General features: G+C 32.6%; 1 protein-coding gene across 1 annotated transcript in view; it reads left to right on the top strand.

Moving 5' to 3' along the window:
• LOC129232161 (mucin-2-like) overlaps positions 1 to 21,802 on the top strand; it is a 32,516-nt gene extending 10,714 nt beyond the window's left edge. Inside the window, 12 exon segments of the mRNA XM_054866402.1 lie at positions 1,658 to 2,476; positions 2,673 to 2,831; positions 4,191 to 4,481; positions 5,805 to 5,903; positions 9,301 to 9,423; positions 11,301 to 11,372; positions 12,683 to 12,729; positions 13,370 to 13,518; positions 13,618 to 13,712; positions 14,953 to 15,055; positions 20,222 to 20,415; positions 20,417 to 21,802. Coding sequence (XP_054722377.1) covers positions 1,658 to 2,476; positions 2,673 to 2,831; positions 4,191 to 4,481; positions 5,805 to 5,903; positions 9,301 to 9,423; positions 11,301 to 11,372; positions 12,683 to 12,729; positions 13,370 to 13,518; positions 13,618 to 13,712; positions 14,953 to 15,055; positions 20,222 to 20,415; positions 20,417 to 21,391 — 3,126 coding nt within the window. The 3' untranslated portion in view covers positions 21,392 to 21,802.
• Positions 21,803 to 21,815: the final 13 nt, after the last annotated feature.

The raw sequence follows: 21,815 nt of genomic DNA, 5'->3' as shown, positions 1-21,815 counted from the left end.
AAAATTGTACAATATTGTATTAGTTAATTCAAAAGAAGAGAATTAAACAAAAGAATTATTAAAAAAGGGAGAAAATTTTAATGTTTGCCTAGTTTACTGCTACAGTAGTGTCTAGTTAATATGATCACGATTTATGTTATCAATTGCTTATTGTTATCAAAATTACTCTGGTTAAAATTATTGTTTTATGTGATCATTACATTGTTTAATGCTATTAGTTTTAAAATCAGAATCCGTTTTCTGCTAATATGATCAGATACTATACTTCACAAAGCTCAAGATTTTGTAAAAAAACGTTAATCATAAGCTAAAAGAAGATGGAAAATCTAGGTAGGACATTACAGGAACTATAGAGTCATGAATGGCAATGTACCAAAATTTCACATTTACCTAATCATAAGTTTGCCAGACTGTTGTGGAAAACACACGGGTGATGGAACTGATGAGTCTGATCATGGCACCACTTAATCCTTATAGGCGGTGACAATCGCTGAAACTCATGGCAACAAAGAGGGCACTTCACAAAACCTCTGTTTACTTTACGTTGCCATTAATTGGTGGATGCAGGGGTTCCGTTTAGCGACAGTCAAAATAAGTGACGTCCAATCAAAAATAAACAAACTTGGAAAGGTTGACATTGATTGGTGGATGCATGAGCTGCATCGGTTTAACACAGAAAAGTAATAAATTGTCAGGACCGTTTAAGCGTCAGTGCCATCTAGTGGGGCCATGGTCTGATGAAGTATGTTTTGATATTGAGCCACCATCTTAAAATGCTGAAATAAGAATACATTGGAAGTATTGAAACGTGGGAGAGCAACAGTACTCCAATGACTTAAAAAAGTATTAATTACAATTTATAAATAATCTTCTAAAAAATTGTCAAGCAACAATTTTTTTTTTTTAAATTGATGTATGCTTTCTACATTATATTTGAATATGAGTTTTTTCATTTTATTTTGAGATTCATTATACATGACTAAAGTTGGCAAATTTATCTTATTTCATAATTTTTTTAATGTTATCAATTGGTTATTGTTATACCACTACAACAAAAACATTGTGTCCCGAAGTGTTGGCATTAAACTTCGACTACTGTACATAATAGGAATCTACAGTCTAACATTTTGTAGTAAATGAAATTATAGATGTTTGTTTCTGCTTTTAGGTTGCTCTACGGTATATTCTGTTTTGCGTGAATTCATGTACATTTTTGTTCTGTCTTCTTGTTCTTAATGTTTAGTAACATTATTGGACCATTTTGAGTAATTCACAACTCAAATAATCTGATCCTGGTTAGAGTCTACTTTTCTCCACCTCAGACCACCTCTTAGCATGGGACGTTAGGTTGGGTTAGTCTACTGTAATAGGTAGAGGTAGTCTATAATTGCAGTCATTTGTATAATAATGCTATGGAACTACAAACATGAAGAGTGCAAACTGAGTAGTCCGTTGGTTGCTTTAATTTCAAGGCTATTGACCTTAGGTTTTTGCTGAATTGCTGTTTTTTTTTCTGGAGAAATAAAACGAAATCAATAGGTTTACAATATATCATGTCTACTGCAATTAAAATTGAATGTAATTTGTATGCCGTTAAATAACATGTATATTTGTTTCGCATTGGTTAAAATTTCAAGTAATGTTTCTTATCTTACAGCTAAGTCAAAGTCCACAAGGACACACATCCTTACCTCAGATCAAACTTGCTTTGACACAAGATGGCAGTGTCATCTTTCAGCCCCATAATGCATTCAGCAACACTTCACAGAGAGTCCAGCAGTTCATACCTTCCTCCCAGATCCATGGAAGGACAGCCAACAATGTGGCTCCTGTCATCCTGCCCACTGTCACGACATCGTCTGTTTCAGTTCCTGTTGTTGCCACTGAGCCCTCTACCGCACGCAACCATTCAACTTTGCTCGCAAGGCTGAATGCTGCCCCAGCAATAAATGTTCCTGATATGTCATCTTTGGCAATTGTTACATGCATAGGAGGTACAGCGACATCTTCAATTACTACCACTACAATCACAACTACTACAACAACACTTGTGCCATTGACTGTTCAGAGCCTGAACATTAACAGTTCTAATAATGCCAGTAATTACGTAGTGCAACGGACTTCGGCAATATCCAGCACCACGCCAGATAAGTTCTTCATCTCTGAAGAGGAGCCTTCGAATCATGTGACATCGGTGATCTCAAGTTCCGTGCAACAAAATCGTATTAATCACATCAACTCCGGGTTCCAAACTGTGGTTGTTTCTAGTGACTCTTCTTCTCGGACATCTGTACAAAGTACCCCCAAAACTGTGCAATCTACATTTATGGTACCTGCTAGTACAACAAACTCTAACACAGTGCAAGCTGAGCCTGAGAAAATTAGAAACAGAGAAAATACTGTTGAAATTGCTGATAATGGTGCTATTGTGCCAAGCCATACTCTTCCAGCATTTTCAGCAAATGTGCCAAATCATGTAAGTATTCCATAATTGGGGCAAGGCTAACTCGGCAGTGTATAGAATGATACGATCAGGCTGTCTTCACTAAGCTGCTAAGTTTGCTTTGCCACACTGTAGCAAATTGCTCATGTTGTTAGTCATAGTTTTTTTTTGTTTGTTTTATAGCTCAGAAGATAAAATTTTGATTATTAATTGTCTTTTCTCGTTACAGGTGTTTCAAAACTTACAAAAAGAAATCAATGAACTTGCCACCATGAAATACCGCACTGCTGAGCAACAAAAATCTTTACAACAATTGATGTCTGTTAGTCAGAAATTGATTGGAACGAAGGGTAACAAAGGTTGTCGAGCAATCCAAAATCAAATACATGTAAGTTTTTTTTCCAACATATTCCTAGCATGTGTCACATTATTTAAATATCTGCATTAAGGTGTGTGTGAAATTCCCAGGCAGATATTTAATACATATAGTCTTTTTAAGAGACGCTCAAACTGAATTATGTAAATTTTTCTTCTTGTCCATGAAATTTTTAGTCATATAATAATAAAAATGAAGGTAATAGGGATTTCATGTCAATGTTTCTGATTTTTTGATTTTTTTAAAAATTGATTTAACAAAAAGAAATGCATTGCTAGCTGAATTAAAAAATTTTAGTAGTGGAACAAAAAACTAAATGCAGTTGAACTAGAATTGTTAGGATGAAGTTAGGTAGAATTTAATTTGTTGTGTGTTTTCCCTGTTTACTGTGATTATCCGTACAGTATTTTACACATTGCCTGATGTATAAATTTTTATTTATAGCCAAATATATGTGCTTTTTTAATGAGTCAAATTGTTAAAGAATACTTGTGTTTTGTCCACTCATCCATATTTTGCATGTTCATGTTTAAGCAGATCTGTTCTTCAATTAATTCATAAAAATAACTAAATTTGGTGTTTTAGCTACTTTCTTGTTGAGAGCGAAAGTACTTATATTAAACTGATGTGCAATGTATTATCTTTTATTCTTTCCTTTAATGATTTATTCAATTAAGTATTATAAGTTCATGCTAGAATGAAGTTTGCAAAATTGAGTACCTATCTTTTATTAGTGGAGTACCTAGCATGGGTGAAACTACCAAAATTTTAAGTGGATTAATGTACAGAAAACAACTAAAAACTATGGACGCTTTTTATGTAACTTGCCCTAGATGCAGAACTGTTGAGAGGTCTAAAAAGTAAGGGGGTGTTTTGAAACTGATGGCCTCTTCATTAATACAAACGTATCTGAAACACAAGGAAAAATAATGGGTTTCAGTTTTTATGTTTTTAGAGAAAGTCACTACTGGGTCTAAAGTTTTGACAATATGAATCTAATCCTGATTATAATCTTCACTCCATGATGTGAGATGGGGGTTCCCCCCCCCCCCCGTACCCCCTGGAAAATTTTCTAGCTAACGGTGGGTGAAAGATGTAATTGTTTCGGATGTGGTTCCCAGCTTTAAAATTATTATTTAAAGCTTCTAGCGTTAAACCATTAGCGACGTATCGTCGCCTCAGAGCAACAGTAAGATATCTTAGTGTTATTTCTGGGATTAGATATACGATATGCTTCTGCTATTTCATGAATTATTGAACTGAAAAGTAATTGACATTTTTGAAATAAATCTGGTATGAATTTTCTGAAAAAAATTATCAATTAAAAATAAAGATAATATATTAGCATGTATTTTTGAAATTGTTTTTCAGATGAAACATGATCCTGAAATAGAAAAACTGTTAACGAAAGCACAAAAAGAATGTCACAGCTTACTATCTTCTGAGCAATCTCAGCAATCACAACCGCAGCAGCAACAACAACAACAACAGCAGCAGCTGCATCAGCAACAACAGCAACAACAACAACAGCAGGCAAAAGCTTCTAATGTACCATGTCAGCAGCCAATTCCAGCTGAAAAACAAAATGCTGCAAATTCTAAAGGAGTTGCTTCTCATAATTTACACTTGGTAAATTTGTTGAAGCAAAACACCCCACATTCTGTAAGATTTAATTTTTTTTTTTAAATGAATTCTTATAAAAACTCTTATACAAACTAGAACCTTACTTTGTGTAATGCTCTTCTTAGCAAGTATGAAATTTCAAAAATTTTTCTAAAAGCATTGTTTTTTTATTTAAGGGTCATTTACTATTGCAAGCATGTTAAATTTAGCTTATTAAGAATAAATAATAAAGCTATCATTTTTTTTTGACCAAAATGTTGTTATTGAAAGAGTGAGAAAAAATATTAATCGAGGTGCATTAAGCCATTTTGTGGAACGGTTAATATCTTGTTATGCGTTTAGAAACATGGTATAAGCCATGTTAGAAATAAAAATTGAAATTTGGGTGTTTTCCTGACGCCAAAGTTAAGTTTCTAGGCGTCAAAAGGAACAATTTAGCTGCCAGTTTTAGAGTGAATCAAATGTATGTGTGTCAGAACATAAAGGTTTTATGGATTGACATACTACACATTTCCTGTAGCATATTTTAAAGTTATCTAAATGTACAGAAGAAAATGATAATTTTTGCAAAAGCAAAATTGAATGCATTTTAAATTACTTTTATAAATTTATTTTTCATGCGGGTCTCAAGTGGGAAGTGTCTAGAAAAAAAAAGAGGTTTGAAGCAATCCACAACTTTAGGTGTCTAGGCGCCGAGACATGCAACTGCAGGAGTCAAATGAAAATAGAATCTTACTGGTCAAAAGATAACGTGACAGAAAATTACGTTTGTACCAAAATGTGATGTTTTAATTGAATATTTCTGACTTGGGGGTTTCTCAATTTGCAAATATATTTGTAATCTTTTGTACGGAAAGCAAGTTTTTAAAAGTACTGTTAATGATTTACTGAGGAACTGTTCTGTATGACGGAACCTTACTAGTGTAGGCGTATTGTCTGCCAGGTTAGGTTTGCCCTAACTATAGGTATAAGTTAATGTATCCCATTTAATGTAATTCAATGTGTAACTTTTGGTTCTATCCACTGTAGTTTATTTGATATCCTTAGCAATTAGCTTTATAGATATAAAACAGCTAAAAATAGCTTTGCTATTAACAAGCACGACTGTACCTTTTAGTTAAGTGAGTAAGAATATGAATGTGAATTTAGATGTGATTGTTAATGATGAAATGTAACGCTGCTTCAAATTTTGAAGCAAATGTCAAGATCACATTTGAGAGGAACTAAATGATAAATTTTTGCATCCTTTTTTTTTTGGTAATTTCTTCCTGGTCCCGAATTTTTGTTATACTGTAGGCATGTGTATTTTGTGTTGATTGTTTTGCTTGATTTTAATCATATTTCTTTCAAATTTTGTTTTAGACACCTGTGAAGCTTATTGCTCCTGCTACTACTTCTATTACGACTGCTTGTGATAGTACAACAACTACATCTAGTGCAACAATCTCGAGTCATCAAAAGGTAATTGTTTTTAATTGTAATATTTGATCCTTTAATCTATACATATTTTAATGTTATTTGCTCATCTCTTTTCTTCGTGTTTTAATGCCGATGCTATTTAAAAGGCTGAAAGTGAAAATTCAGAAAAAGTGGCCTAACCCTTTTATTTACGATACAGTCAAACTTGCTTATAACAAGCCCTGATTTAACAAGAACTCGGTTTTAACGAGGAAATCAGAAATATTTTGTTGGTACATTGTCAAGCATATAAGAGCTAAACTCTCTTTTCACAAACGAAACCAGCTTAAAACGAGCAATATTTTTGTGATTCATAAAATTTCTATTGATTTCCAGCAAAATGATGAGTCTTAAATCCTTAAAACAAGTGATGATAACATTAAAAAAAAAAAAATGTAAGGAAGCATTGAAAAATTACATATTTGGTTGACGCCAATGTTATCACTTCTGATATGTTTATTTCCGATTATAATGTAGCTCAAATTCAAGCTAATACAAATGAAAAAAAATGAATAAAAGTGACAACATTAACAAAACTTGTGAAGAACTTGAAAGTCGACTATTAGCAATGCCTTTCGATGTGCAGAAAAACTTCAACTGTTTTTCGAAGTCCGTGTTGAAAATGGCAATGTTTTGGCCTATGAATATTCCTCGAAAAACATCAATAGCACTAGAAAGAGACAATAAGACAATTCAAAGGAATTAAACAACTTCTTTGCCACTGTAAAGAAATGGAGAACAAGCAAAGCAAGTGTGTAAGAATTTTAATGATTTTTTTTCACGAATCCTTGTTTTAAAAGCACTTGATTATAATAAGCAAATATCGTGGTTCTTTCTCTTTCATTATAAGCAAGTTCGACTGTAGTATTTTACTATATCAAAAACAAGGAATTGGTAGAATTGAACTGAATCGTAACAGTGAGATAAAAATATGCTTGTCACACTATTATCATGTTGAAGTCTACTTCAAGAACAGATAACAGGTTAAACTTATACTGGATGGAAAAGTTTTTCTTAGCATACAGTAGTCTCCTCTTAATCTGATCAATACATTGCGTGGATCAGTGTTATGAAAAGCTGAATGAATGTTATTTTTGTAATAAAAAATATAAGGGCTGTATTCGAGAGGTGGGTTCTTAGGGTTAAAACCCCCTCTGAAAATTTTCAGAAGCATTCCAAAAAGTGCTTTTCATCGTATTTTTTGCTGAATTTTTTAAAAAATTTTTTAGGTTTTCAGTTTGTTCATTTCAGAGTTTCTTTTTTTCAATTTCAATTGAAAAACGAAATTTTTATTATTGAAAAACAATACAAATTCTGCATTGTTGCTGCAGCACTTATTTATTTATTTTCTCTTAGTTATTATGAACATTAGCTCTTCAAAAACAATACAGTGTTTTCCTCATATTCAAAAACATTGAAGTTGTTTGAATTTGAAAGGGCTCAACTCGATATTTAACATTATTTTTATTATTGTCAAAATATATGAATTTAATAATCATTGCTTTGAATGCTCGCATATGTTTACAAGCATCTATTCTTTTTAGTATTGATTTATTCTTCATTTTAAACTGATTCGCTTATTGTTATCAATCGGTTATTGTTATCAAAACCACTGTGCCAAAGATTGAAATATTTTATCGTCTTGTTTATTTAATGCTTTTTAGTATCATTATTGTTTGCTTTTAAGTCTGTTGCATTGTTTGTACGCTATGTTTGTGTGTTTCCAAATAAAATATGTGTAGATCTACTTTATAAAAAAGCTGTGAGGGATAAAGTTAATGCAATGTGTAGAACTTAATAGACTATATTTCATTAAAGTTAAGTAACACATGCACAGTGCGTAATTATTATACTTGCATTTATCTCAACCCTTGCAGAACATCTACGCTCTAGTGTCTACTTTTTTTAATTAAAAATGAATATTGAAAGACAGCACATGCACAGCATGAAAAACTTTTCAGAGTTGCAAGATAAATTTAACATAAACATGACTGCATTTTATTAATTGTTCACTGGAATCCATTTTGCTTTTCAAACATAATGCATGTTAACATGGTTCATATGCTTTTAAAAAACCTTGAAAAGTGTCAAAATGTGTTTTTAGTCCTTAAATTCTGTGATATATTTTTCAAAATTACATTAAAAAAAATTTTTTTTGGCTGCTGTTTTCCATGTAGCTTTTCTGATTATATTTGTACCCTATGAAAATCAGATATTTTTGCAGAAATATCCAATTATGTGCCTTGAATGAAATCGACTTATTAAAAACTTCTACTTAACAGAATTTTTATAATTAATGACTATTTAATAAAAATCTTTTTGTTGCTTTGGAAACTTGTCAGCATTGAGTTTGTGCTTCATTTCTTTTTCCCATGAATGAACCATGGATAAAATTTTTGAGCACTATTGCCCTAAAAATGTTTGGGAAGAATTCTATGACTGAGAAAATCAGTGATTTTTTGAATTGTTTTCAAAATTTTTGGTGCTTTAGTCTAGGTACTGTTTTTTTCCCTTAATACCTGTGTATAAAAAACCAAAAACCAAAATATTGTTGGCTAGATGCAGGGGTGCAGAAATTTTTTTACTGCCAACATTTCCCCCAATCTATATAAAAATTTCCCCGAACTTTTACAATATGCTTTATGTTTCAGATAAAAATTCATTCATTACTATAGGTATAGATAATTTTGAGGAGAAAAAAAAAAAAAAAAAAAAAAAAAAACAAAACAATTGCCTCTTTTAAACTAATAGAATGAACTGGTAACTTGTAGAACTAGGTATCTAAAATATAAATTAAGTAAATACATACATAAGTTTTAATTAAAATCTCCCATCTAATATTTATTATTAAATGTAAATTATTATTCAACAAATTGTTAATGAAAATATAAAGAGTGGTAATGCAAAAGAAAATGCATTCAAAAGACACTTGCGAAAAAAATCAAATCTGCGAAATTCCCCAGATGTTCAAATTTTCCCCGATCCTAGATCGCCAAATCGGACATATTCTGCACCCGTGGATAGATGGTTGCTTTTCCAAGGCTATTTTTCTAACAATCTTATGAGAGTATGTAGATTAAGATTTGCCTTTACTATCAAGAGTAAGACTTGATTAGTAGAGGTAAGTATATACTGCTAAAGAAGGAATTCATATTAAAAAGTTTCAGGTGTAGGAGATTTATACATGAGACAGAAGTTGAAATATAATTAGATGCATTTATCTTGATTACCACAATAGGCTGAAAACAAAGTTTAGATAAATAAAAAATAGAATAGCTTCATTCTTTATGCCTCATACGAGACAGAAATAGGACGTAGGAAATTTTTCTCATGAAAAAATATTGAGATTCTATTTGATTTTTGGTGTCAAAAATTTGAAATGCTGTCATTTTTTTTTCAGATGGTTAATCAAACTGTAAATATAACTCAGCAGAGGTTGCAGGTACCACATCAGCAGCAAACACCTCATCCTCAGCAACCACCACATCCGCAGAGTAGTAAAACTCAAGTCGAAACTACGCAGGTAACACCTTTCCCCTTGTAATCTTCACAAATGCTTCAAATAAAACTCACTCTATTGTCTCAGAAATTTGTAGAAACTAAAAAAATAAATAAAACTAAAGTAGAAAAGTTTTGTGGAACTGTGAAATTCTTGAACAATAAAAAAACTGGAGAAGGAACTCTTTTCTGAAAACCATAAAACCCGAGTAATTTATACATGACGTTAGAAGTTACTTCAAAATTTTTTGGTTTGATGGAAAACAACTTGCTGCAATAGTGAGCAGGTGAGCTTCAAAACTTCTTGGTAATTGTTCTCGACCCTGGTTGAAGAGAATCCTTGTTGACCCCTGGTTCTCTTCAACAAGGCAAAAGAAAATCTTAGATATTTTTTCCCCAGATAGGTTGTATGATGTTAAGCAGAGCATAATTAGCTAACTTTTATTTTATTTTTCATTACTAAACCTCAAGATAATTTAATGAATTTATAGAAATTTAATTTTTAGACATTTTAAGGCTACTTTCTAGTTCTACAGTTTACAATCAAAGTTATGACACCCATCCAACAGCTGTGGCTTGTATATCAACTATCTGGAACAAACTAGCAAATTTAACTTCTTAAGAGAGTGAACTGTAGAAATAAAAACAAATTTGAAATCATAGAAAATCATCTTTAGTGGAAATTTCTTAAGTTTCGCTGTGTGAAATGTACACATGTGTTAGTGTGTATTTACGTGATATAAGGGAGCACTTTCATACACTGAAAAAGGTCTCAGTATGTTTCTTATTCATGTTGCTTAAAAGAAACTTATCAATGGAATTTTTGTATTACAATTTGAAAAAACTGTTTGTTATGGATGATTTTTAGTTGAAAAGGCTGTATATCATGCAGTTATTATTATTTTTTGCATAGCAGGTAAAATATAATTTTCGATTGCAAATAAATTTTACACATACTGTTTACTAAAATTTTGATACAGTTGAACTTGCTTATAACAAGCCCTGTTTTAACGAGAACTCGGATTTAGCGAGGATATTAAAAAGATTTGATTGGTACAAGGTTAAGTCTATGGGAACAAAACTCGCTTTTAACGAGCAAACTCTGTTTAAAGTGAGCAATATTTAATTGATAAAATGTCTATTGATTTCCTCCTCAGAAAAGATTATTCTGTTTTTGGAAAAATTTCATTTACATTTGAATTCAACCAAAAAATAGAGAAAAGACATAAATCATGGGAACGAGTGATGACAGGGCCTATTTTTTGTAACTTGTGGAGTAGGAGCATTTAAAAATTACATGAAAGCTACCACCATAACAACTAATGTGAAGAATTTAAAAGTTAGAAAACCCTCGACATAGTAGACGTTTAAAGTGCAGGAAAACTTCAAACTGTTTTGATGCCACGGATGCAAATGACTGTTTTCGGACCCTTTGTTCCTCGAAAACAAAAACAAGAAAGATACAATAAAACAGTTGAAATCGAATATAACTAACTTCCTTGGTACTGTATAGAAATATAATAATAACAAAGCAAGCATGTATAAATTTTTATGATTTTTTTCACGAACCCGCTTTTTACGAACACTCGATTATAATGAGCAAATAACGCGTACCCTTCGTTCTTGTTATAAGCAAGTTCGACTGTATTATGCATCCAGAATCAAAATTTTGCATCTTTATTTGCGATCTACTTTCTTAATAAAATGTAAAGTTTCTTCATTTTATCTGAAAATATATTTTTAAAAAATGGCACTACAAGCTCTGTATTCTTTCTGTAAAACAAATTTTTTAGCAATGTATCTTTGTGGTGAAAATATTCTTTTGAGAAAAATATGTATAAATTGTTTTGTGAATCCTATACAAGTTACAGTGTTTTAAAAGTTAAACAATTTCTTTTTTAGCAACAAGTAGCAGCGAGGATATCAAAGCCGCCTCAGCAAGCTCCACCTTGTCCAAATGTGGTTCCAATTAAAGTAATCCTTTTTAAATATAAATGTTTGACTTTAAATCAGTGTTAATTTCAGGCATATAGACTTGCTAGGTTTTTTTTTCTTTCAATAGTAATATTGTTATTATTTATAATTAAATTTAAAGTCAATTCCTGAACAATATTTGGCATTGTAGAAATGATCTCAGTACACTATTCTGGTATTAAAGCAGAAAAATAACAAAATTGTTGGCATAATCTGTTAAATATCATTCTGATTGCCTCCATTATGCTAATTGTTGCATAAATACTATTCTGAAATAATTGTAAGTTATTTACTGTAAATTTCTGATTAACCACAAGGCAGATAATCGTAAGCATCCGGAGCTTTTCACACTTTCAAAGAAATTTTGTTTGTCGGCGATGATTGATTGAATGTAGATAAATGCACACATTTTAAACTAAACAAGTGCAAAATCTATTTTTAGATATTCTTATTTCTTTTTTCCCTCTCTTTTCCAATGACATCAAACCTTTCATGGTCGCCAAACACTGGCTAAACTAGCTGACATTTTTTTTAATATTTACTGATTTTTAGATCAAGATCAACCCTACTTACTGATTTTATCTGAACTAATTAGGTGTGTAAACAGGTAGCCGGATTACTCTAGAAATAATCGTCTACCCTCACCTATGCCTTTTTTTTTGTGTTCTAGCTTGATTTGGTGCAGTTGATCTGTTTGCTCAATTTGTTCCCATATGTGTGTAATCTGTTTGTAATAATGAGCAATCCTGTTTTAGCTTTTGCATGTATTTTTCATACAGTTATTGTTTAATTAGTTCAAATGTATGAAAGTGTTATTGATCTCTTTGAAATTATTGCGTACGCTAGCATAGTTTTAATCCAATTTGCAGATTATCTGCGAATTCGATTATCCGCGGTTACTGTGCCACCCTACTTTGCGGATAATCAGGAGTTTACTGTACTAGAAATTAAATTCTTTTTTTGAAAATTCTAAGTTTTAAAATGTACTGTTAGCGTATATGTTATAATGCAGTTACAAATACATACCAGGTTTAAACATTAACTATTCTTATAAATTGAGTTCTTACAATATCACAAAATTCAAGTTTACTGTTAGTTAAGAAATAAATGAACACCCTTAAGGTTCATATTAAAAAAAAGTTTAAAAGTAAATTTTGTGCTCTTAAAATGTTTTTGTGTGTTTTGAATCCATTTATTATTACTATTATTGTTGATTATTATTATTATTTTTTTTTTGTAGTTTTTAAGTCACTTAATTGTATGAATATTCAGTTTGATTGTTAATATTGTTTATTTCTTTTGCTACGTAGGGTCCATCACCTGTTAAAAGAGTTCCCACAGTGCCTAAACCTGTTCTGTAAGAACTACATTTCTTATATATTACTCGATTCCATCTTTATGTTTGATAATTATTTGAGATTTACTGTAGTATTGTAAAGTTTGCTTGCTTTCTTTTTTTTTTTAGCTTAAAACCAATAAAAGTTTATTTTTACTCCATTTATTTTTTTTAATTCATTCTTGTTCATATTTTTAACATTAATTCAGTAGTGCTATTTGGAAGCAACATTAATACTTTCTCTATGCATTATGGATAAACAGTTCATTACTTCTTTTTCTGTATTATATGAGGTCTATTATTCAAAAAGGTGAAAAAGTTGTATTTTTAATTAAAAAAAATAAAATTGAAATTATAAAAGGAATATTTGCTATTATTTGAAACATGTTTCTTTCTATGATTTAGAATCTTGTTGAATCTGCCTTTTCTTAAAGTATTAAAGGAATCTTTTTTAAAAAATGTTTTAAGTAGCCTCATGGTATCATAGGTTTGTGTACTGAATGATATCTACTTATGCTTGACTTGTATTTTTCAAAAAATCATTTTTTTTTTTCATTTAAATTTATGAACTTTAAACATGTTTGTTCTTTTGTTTATCTCTTTCCATTTATACTAATTGAAAGTGTTTGCAAGTATGCTAAAATATCTTTTTTAAAATTAGTTTTAGTGACCAGCTTATCAAAGATCAGAATGGTGTTGTCAGTCCTGATGTCAAAACACCATTTTTGTCTAAGCAAGATGCTTGTAGCAGGCTCCTCAGATATCACGTGTATAATTCCAAAGTTCCATCAATTGAAGAAATTCATAAAGGTATGAGAAACAATATAAATTGATGCTTCCAAGTTTTTTCCTCTATGGTGTCTTCAGCTGTATGAAGTGACTCAATGCGAATTACTTATTTACTTACAGCGGATGAAACATTCGACATGGTGTCTGTTCAGCTGTTAGAAAAAGTGAAGCGGTTGAAAAATAAATATCAGCTTCTTCAGCTTAAGGAAAGCATGGTAAGTAACTCAACTTAAAAAGCTAAATTGTTTTCTAATAATTTTAAGTATAAATGAATTCCATTAAAAAAAAATCATTATATTGTTCAAACATGGATTATATTCATGATATTCAGAGTTTTATCTCAATTTCAGATTTTTCTTAATTGTTTTGAAAAAATGTCAATTCAATTTAAAATCTTAAAAATGTTATTTCCCCCCCCCCCTTTACAAAAACAAAGAATACACCAAGCAAGATAGGCTTTCCTAACATTATACTCTGGATTTCCCCAATCTTCTAATTTTTTATTTGAAGCGAATCCGTAGGAAGAAACTACTGCTATGTTTGTCGATTTTTGTATTTTTTCACAGAAAATTAATTTTATTCCTTCCTTCATTTGTTTGCTGTATCGCTAACTGTATGTTTAAAAAATAATAAGTACCTTATTTTGTATCATTGAAAATAATATTTTTTAAAGATTTTTTTCACCTTTGTTTCGTACAAAATAGGACTTAGTATTTTTTTTATATTGAAAAATTTGAGCCGTGCTCATATTTTCAAACTTTTGAAATAAAATATTGCAATCCAAGTTTTTAAAATTTTTTGTTATCAATATTAATACTAAGCAAGATTGAAAATTGAAAAGCATCATGGCTTTCTGAATTTTTAAGGAAAAAATACAAACCTTAAAACTTCTTGATGCCTGATAAATAACTTTAATTTTAACCTCGTATTAGACTGAATACAACAAGTTTGGAATTTTCAAATGGATGTGTCCAAATGGAAGTTTTTTATTACTAAACATTAAATGATAGCAAGGTTGAAAGGAATGGTAAACACAAAACTATTGAGGTTTGAAGTAAAGTGCTAAACAAAAATGAGCAAGTTTGAAGTAAACAGATACGAATGGATTTCCAATTTCTTTAAAAAAAAAAGAGAGCTAGCGCAAGAGAGCATAAATGCATAATTGCAAATAAGATGCATGTTTTATGGTTGGCAAAAATGGATGCGTATAGTTTTATTTTTTCATTCTGGAGGCTTTTAAAAATACATAGTTTCTGCTGTAACATTTTATTTTAAGTTGGCAATTTGTCCAATCTACCGTTTAAGGTAATAATCTACCAAGACAAGATCTGTTTGTTAAACCAAGGTTTATTTCATTTATATAACTAATTTCTTTTCAATAGAAGACGTTATACATTAGTTTAGTTTTCTGATTTTTCCAAGCCTTTTTTGATGTTTTGCGTGATGATCTTTTAGCGGCCATGTGTTACACCTGATCAAGTTCTGATGGAGAGATTGTTTATCGAGGATGAACAAACTTCCCTTCAAGAAGATAAAGCTGCAGTAGCTGATGGGAAAGGTAAGATTGTTTTAGCAATGTGCGCATTTTGTTTCTATTCCTACATGTTAAGTTTGCTGATTTTTGACATTATAATCACACTAGAAGCTGCTTTAGAAATGAGTTCGGAGTTATTATTCTCATTTAAAGTCTTTATATTAAAAGGAGAATCATCATTTTAGTTCTGCATTAAGGAAAAGTTGAGGGAAATGTATAAAGACATATGATTCGGACATATGGCATTTTTCCTCTGTCTCCCACAAATCAAAGGCTTTGTAAGTGAAAAAGACTTTGCTTAGAAAGTTCTGTTTTCCCTTTTTAGCCAATGTATTCAATTCTTTTGAATATGCTACATTTTAAATCATAATACTTATTGTTTATCATTATTTAGACTCTAATATCACCAAAAAACCATTAAAATATCTTTAAGTTGTTTTTTATATATATATATATATATATATATATATATATATATATATATATATATATATATATATATATATATATATATATATATATATATAGTAAAGTATGTAGTTTCACATACATATTAAAAAGACCCGCACAGAAACCTTGCAGAATATTCAATATGCCAGCTGCTCCAGCTCTTCGTAAACGTAGCAGCAGTTTAATACCCATGATTTCATCAATTCTTGTTTTCAATGTTCCTAGTTTATTTTTTAACGTTCCATGTTCATTTTTGTTGTAGTTATTGTTGTTTATCTTCGTTGTTACATACACTTATTTCTGTGCTACCCGTGTATGTGAAACTACATACTTTACTATATTTTCAATACATTTAACTACTTTAGCTGCAACATTGCGCTGTTTAAATGTAGAATATTTTACATCAATTTTGATCATTATATATATATATATATATATATATATATATATATATATATATATATTTAGAAATTCTTTATGACATACAAAAAAGCAATATTTATTATGGATGCACATAACAGTTATTTAAATGTTCCTTGGATGCAAAAAGCTGTTTGCAAAAAAAAAAAAAAAAAAAACTTATTTAAAATTTTTAGATTTAGTTGTTTTTGTTTGTTCTATTTAATGTTTCAACTTTTCTAAATTTGAAAGTGTATTGATCTTACTTTAAATTTTTGCATTGACTTGTCAAATTTTTAGAGAGTTGATCTTTAGATTGCAGAATAGGATGCTCTCTAATAAGGACTGATTTGTTTATTTTAGGCTTGATCATGTCTACACGTATATTATTCAGGATTTCAATCCTGGTATTTTGCCCACTTATTTGTAAAAAGTTTCGAATGGAGGATTGAACAAAATAGATGAATTAGACAAATTGAAAGGACCCTGATTTTCCAAATGTTTGATACACACAATTATTTCCATGGTGTAATAGAATTGTCATTTAATTTGATTACATATGGTTATAATATGATTTATAATATGATTAGGAAGGACATGGACGCTGATTAGTTTAATTCTAGCAAGATTGGATGCTCTATCATCAAAATACTCAACTTCACATTCTTTCTACACTAGCGAATAGTATGAATCAGAGTCTGCATGCTCCCTAGATCACACCACTGGATATCTATCTCTATTTTTACAAGGTTACATGAGTTGAAATAAAGCTTGCAACAGACCAGCTGATGACATCCAACGTCTGAGAATATGCACTTGCAAAGCAATTTTATTTTTGCAATTCTCTTGTTTTGCTCTGTCAGCAATGTCTGGATGGGAACAGATTTAGTGACTTTCAGAATGCAATTAAATAATGCATGTAGATTCTTTTTTTTTTTTTTTGAATTGAAAATAAAATGGAAAAAAATCCTATCAGTCAAAAAAAGCTAATTTTGAGAAAACACAGTTGAATGTTTGACTGATGGGACCTTATTTTCAAACAATTCATCTCCTTAACGAGGTTTTGTACAAATGATCGACTATTTGAGAGGTATAATTTAGTAACCACTAGATGGCATTATTATTTAGTTTTCTCCAATAAACTAACTGATGGGAGTTTTCCCCTGTACTGTTAAAGTGCATTTAAATAAATAAATTTTGCAAGTATTTTTTAAGTTTTCGAACATTTTGTTACACCTTGTATTGAAATGCCAGATTTTACTAATTTCCGTGATCTTCCGTTTTTATTAAAAATCTACTTGATTTTGTGAATCTTTCTGAAAATCCTTTTATTTAGGAAATTTTGTGAAAAAAAAACCCTTTAAAAGTGTGTTTGTAATGATTTCATAGACATATCCATGGTTTGAAAGCTTCCTGCTAAAATTGTAACTTTAGTGCATCAAAACCTACCAACATTATTAATGCTTACTAAGTTTGATCAGAAATAAGTTTTAATGGTATATTAAGCATTAACTTAACTTTTATTCTTCCGTTTCATGTTTCAAATAATAATTTTATGCCTGTATGAAGTGAAGAACTTTTGTATGATTGTACTTGTAGGAATAGTAAAAATCTACTGGATTTTTTCCTCGGAAAATTGGCTGGTGCACTATGCCTGCAGATTAAATGGAATTGCCATATGTCCTGTTAACACTAGAAAGACGGAAGCGGTCATTTGGACCGCAAACGATTTTCAAATGCTTATATCTGCTGCGTTTAATTTTCAAACTCTTTTTCCTTCAGTGACTTTTCCTAACTATTTATTAAGATCTTACAACAGTAATTTTTGTCCATTAGGATTATTATTATAGTCGCTATAAATGTTTATACCTAGAAAGACTGACTACGGTCATTTTGACCGCTTTGTGAACCTTTCTTTATGCATCCGCTTTCTTCTTTTTCATCTTATCAGTTGTGTGTACTATGGACTATTGTTAGTTGTCAGGGTGAGTAATGTTCTTCTGAGTTTGAGTAGTATCTGCTGGGTCAGGTTTAATTCTTTGAACTGTTAGGAAAATGCGAAACACCTGCTGGTTTCATGGTTTCAGTTTTCTGCTATCTACACACTACACAGGGGGCAAAGTTGAGAAAGGTAAATTTGAAAAGCATGTGACTGGGACACGTGAAATTACTTTGGGGCTAAAAAGAAGTAAATATAAACAGGTGAATTCCAAAAATGTTTGCTGGAATTGTTTTGTGCACCAAAACATGTGCTTTGCTTGAAGCATTGACGTTTATTTTCTTCGGTGATAATGAAGTGCTCAGTCACACAATTATCTTCATGATGTCGAGATGAACCGTTGACAAGCAAAACTTATAGGAACATTAACTCCTGAAACAGTTGCAGATTTATATCTAAAACAGATTACGGTTCGAATGAACAGTCTGACTTATCTGAAGAGAAATATATTCCTTGCGATGAGAATAGTTTGCTTTCATGAGGTTAGTGCAAATATTTTTCGGAGCCTAGATTTGCAGAAAAGGATTGTTCTTCTGAGTTAGAATCAGAAGAAACCTCGCTAATAAAAACTGATGCTCAAAATATAAAAAGTAGTGAAAGAAAAAGGGAAAAGTGCCGACGCCGAAAAAAAGGGGAAAATTTCAAAAAACAGAACTCCTATTTCAATTTCCTCCAAGTCCCCTTCACTGATCAATTTTGCGGCATATAAATAAGTATCTACCTCAGAAAAAAGATTAAAATAGTGTGAAATTAAATTATGCGGAAATAAAACTACGAGCATTTGTTCTAATTGCCAAAAAAAAAAAAACTGTTAATGGCTATACTGTAAAATATAGTAATGCACGGTATCTTGCGATATTAAGATATTTTTAAACCAACACATGCATGGTTGATTATAGTACTTGTTAGTTATTACATGCTGTAAAAATTTCCTCTTTTTTGTACAAATTTGCTCTTTCTCAATGCCAATGGTGTAAAGCATGTGTATTTCACTTGATCGAACATAAAATTAAAAAAAAGCTATCTGAGACTCATTTGCAGACTATATTACGATTAAATAGTTAAATTAAACTCTGATATGATGATAAAACTTTTTTCTATGGTTAAAAATCTCGAAAGGAGGAAATTTCCAATCTATTAAGTACGGCGGTCAATGTGACCGCTGCTCGTCTTTCTAGGTATACGTAAAACGCCGTCTTTCTAGTGTTAAGACTAGTCTATATGAATGAGGGGAGAGTAAAAGTTTGATGTGCGTGTTCCGCTTATTTTGAATGTGACTCTGCTTCATTTAGATTTATACATCTGCAGACGCTGACATACCTGAACACTAATTGATGCATCCATTTCTGCCTGTAAACCAGATCTTTGCATTTCCATCTCATCGGTGGTCTGATTGTATGCTAATGTCTGAACTGCAAGGTCTTTGAATTCAACACTAGAATTGCAACCGTCTTCGCATACCTAGAATTACAGTGAGGGTCATTTTGACCCTCCGAGAAGAAATCTGCACAGCTCCCTACATAATGTTAAATATTTGTAAAAAATAGTTTAAAATAAATATATTTATAGCAAATAGTTTATTTAAAGGATGCAGAGATTTTAAGGATATGAATTGAAATATTCAAAAATTTTCTTAAATGCCATTTAACTAACTGGTGCTGTCTGAGTTGTTTCTGAAACTAGTGGCTAATGCTCCTTTTCATGTACAAAAGCATTATGGATGCTTCAAGTTCTTATAATACTATGTTCCAAGAGTCATTTTCGAGTTTCTGCTCTGTTTCAGCATCAGCAAATATATTTGCATTTCTTTTTCCCTCGAAGGGGTCGAAATGACAGCTGTCTATACTTCCAGGTATAACCCTTTTGTTTGGGTTTTAAAAAAATTCAATTTTCTTGAAAACTTTATATTATTACACAGAAAGATGGTTTAGCAAAAGTCAAGGAAGGATAAAGCAATTTGTGAAAATACAGAGGAGCAGTTAGCAAAAATGTTTGCTTAGGGATCAAAATGACCCCTCCGGTAATTCGAGTGTTAAATGGATGCCTCAATTGCCAAATCGATTGACTCCACTTTAAAAAAAAAATCTTCATTTCTGCTTCGATAGTGCTTTATCAATGCTTAGCGTGGGAATTTAAATTGAAGTTTTGGTTCACAGTACATTTCTGACCATGTGGTGGCAGAAAATGTAACTTGGGGGCCTATTTACTCCTATGGATTACAACACCATCTTCTTCATAACTATTCTCTACTTTTTGTGTTATGGAGTTAGTCGATTCGGCAAGTGAAGCATTCAACTAATTATCATAAATTGAATGTTATCTAATTCCAATGTATTTTGCAGCCTTATCTCTCCCGCCTCCTCCTCCGAGTTGGCTGAAGTTGATGAACTCCAGAGATTCTCCGCCGCCGCCGCTGTCCGCCTGCGAAGCCGCGCCTTCCGAGTCGAAAGTGGAGGAACCCTGCGCGAGTTCCGAGGACTACCCGGAGCACCCCCACGAGCTCAGTGATCCACACCTGCAGGAGGACAGCGACCCCCCCCAACTACAAGGACGACGACAACCTGGAAGCGCCGGTCATCGACAGTTGTGCCGACATCATGGTTCCCAGGCACGACGACAACATCGAGCGCAGCCCTCCCACCCTGAAAAGGATCGTGATAAAACCCCGGGAGCTGTCCGAGAGCGACTCCGAGGAACCAGTGACTAACAAACGCTTTAAGTTCAATAGTGCGTGTATAAAATTGACTACAAGCAGCTGTGATTGGAGCGGCGAGAGCACGCTCTGTAGGCCCGCGAGGCCGACCTCCAAGGGCGGCGAGCAGAAGACTAATCACAAGTATCCCCACGCCGCATTGACTCGTGAATCTTTTCACAGTGATAATAGGATAGACGATGTGGTGAGTAAGATTAAGTTGGATATATCTCCCATGGAGATGGATATGGGCGACTTCGAGCCGGGGGCCGAGGACCTGGCGGACTTCGAGCCGCCCGTCGCGAGGACGGAAGAGTCGTGCGATTCGCTGGCTTACAACAGGACTAACAGCGAAGTGAAGTACGAGTTCGACATGTTGGGCTGTTCCACGTGGGATCCGGATTACGTCCACCACCCGCCGAACGACGGCGACGACCCGCCCGATCTGGACCTGTCGGGTCTGGACGGGCTGGAGGACCACCTGGAGGACGGCATTCCCAACGGGATCGGGGACGAATCCGACGTGAACAGCTACGTCGGGTATCATATTCCTAAGCGTCAAAAGAGATTCCCGGACGTGGGGCCGTCCGGCAACTGCGCGTCGGACCAGGTGCAGAGTGCCATCAAGAGCATCATGGGAGCGCCGGCCGAGCATCGTTCCTACTTCGTTCCCGACGACGTCGAGTTCTTGCCCATGGCGAAGCAGAGCCACAACGCGCACATTTCCGACTACGGCGGGAGCTTGGACGCCGACATGGGAGCCACCAGCGGCGAGTCCGACGCCGCCCTGGACGAGGCGGTCCGCAGCATACTCCTATGAGGGGGCGCCCCATTCCATTATCATTTTCTACACTACAAGCTGCCTGCCCGACATAACTGTGCACTTATTTATTGTCATTGTTGAATTTGTCTGTTAAATAAGAATTATATTGATTTCCTTGCGTGCATTCTTGTGATATGGATTTTTTTTGTCATCGAGATATTTCGTTCAAAGTTGTTTTTATAAATTATAGCGCAATCAGCAATAAATGAGTCTCCTGGTACGAGCAATGTGATGTGTGTAATTCGAAAAAAAAAAAAAAAAAATTAAATAAAAAAAATTGTTAAAATATTTGCCTCTTATTGCGTTTGGGGAGGAGTAAAAGGCGTCGCCGCCGATCTCTTTAGTACAAATTACTCTAGGGGGAAAGAAATCCCGATCCTACATCTTGCTCAAGCGATTTGAAAAGTACTTAACCTTGCTC

Source organism: Uloborus diversus, unplaced genomic scaffold (assembly GCF_026930045.1).
Source record: "Uloborus diversus isolate 005 unplaced genomic scaffold, Udiv.v.3.1 scaffold_11, whole genome shotgun sequence".
NCBI lineage: Eukaryota > Metazoa > Arthropoda > Arachnida > Araneae > Uloboridae > Uloborus > Uloborus diversus.
Note: the sequence above shows the minus strand (reverse complement) of the source record. Positions and strands in the feature narration are given on the sequence as shown.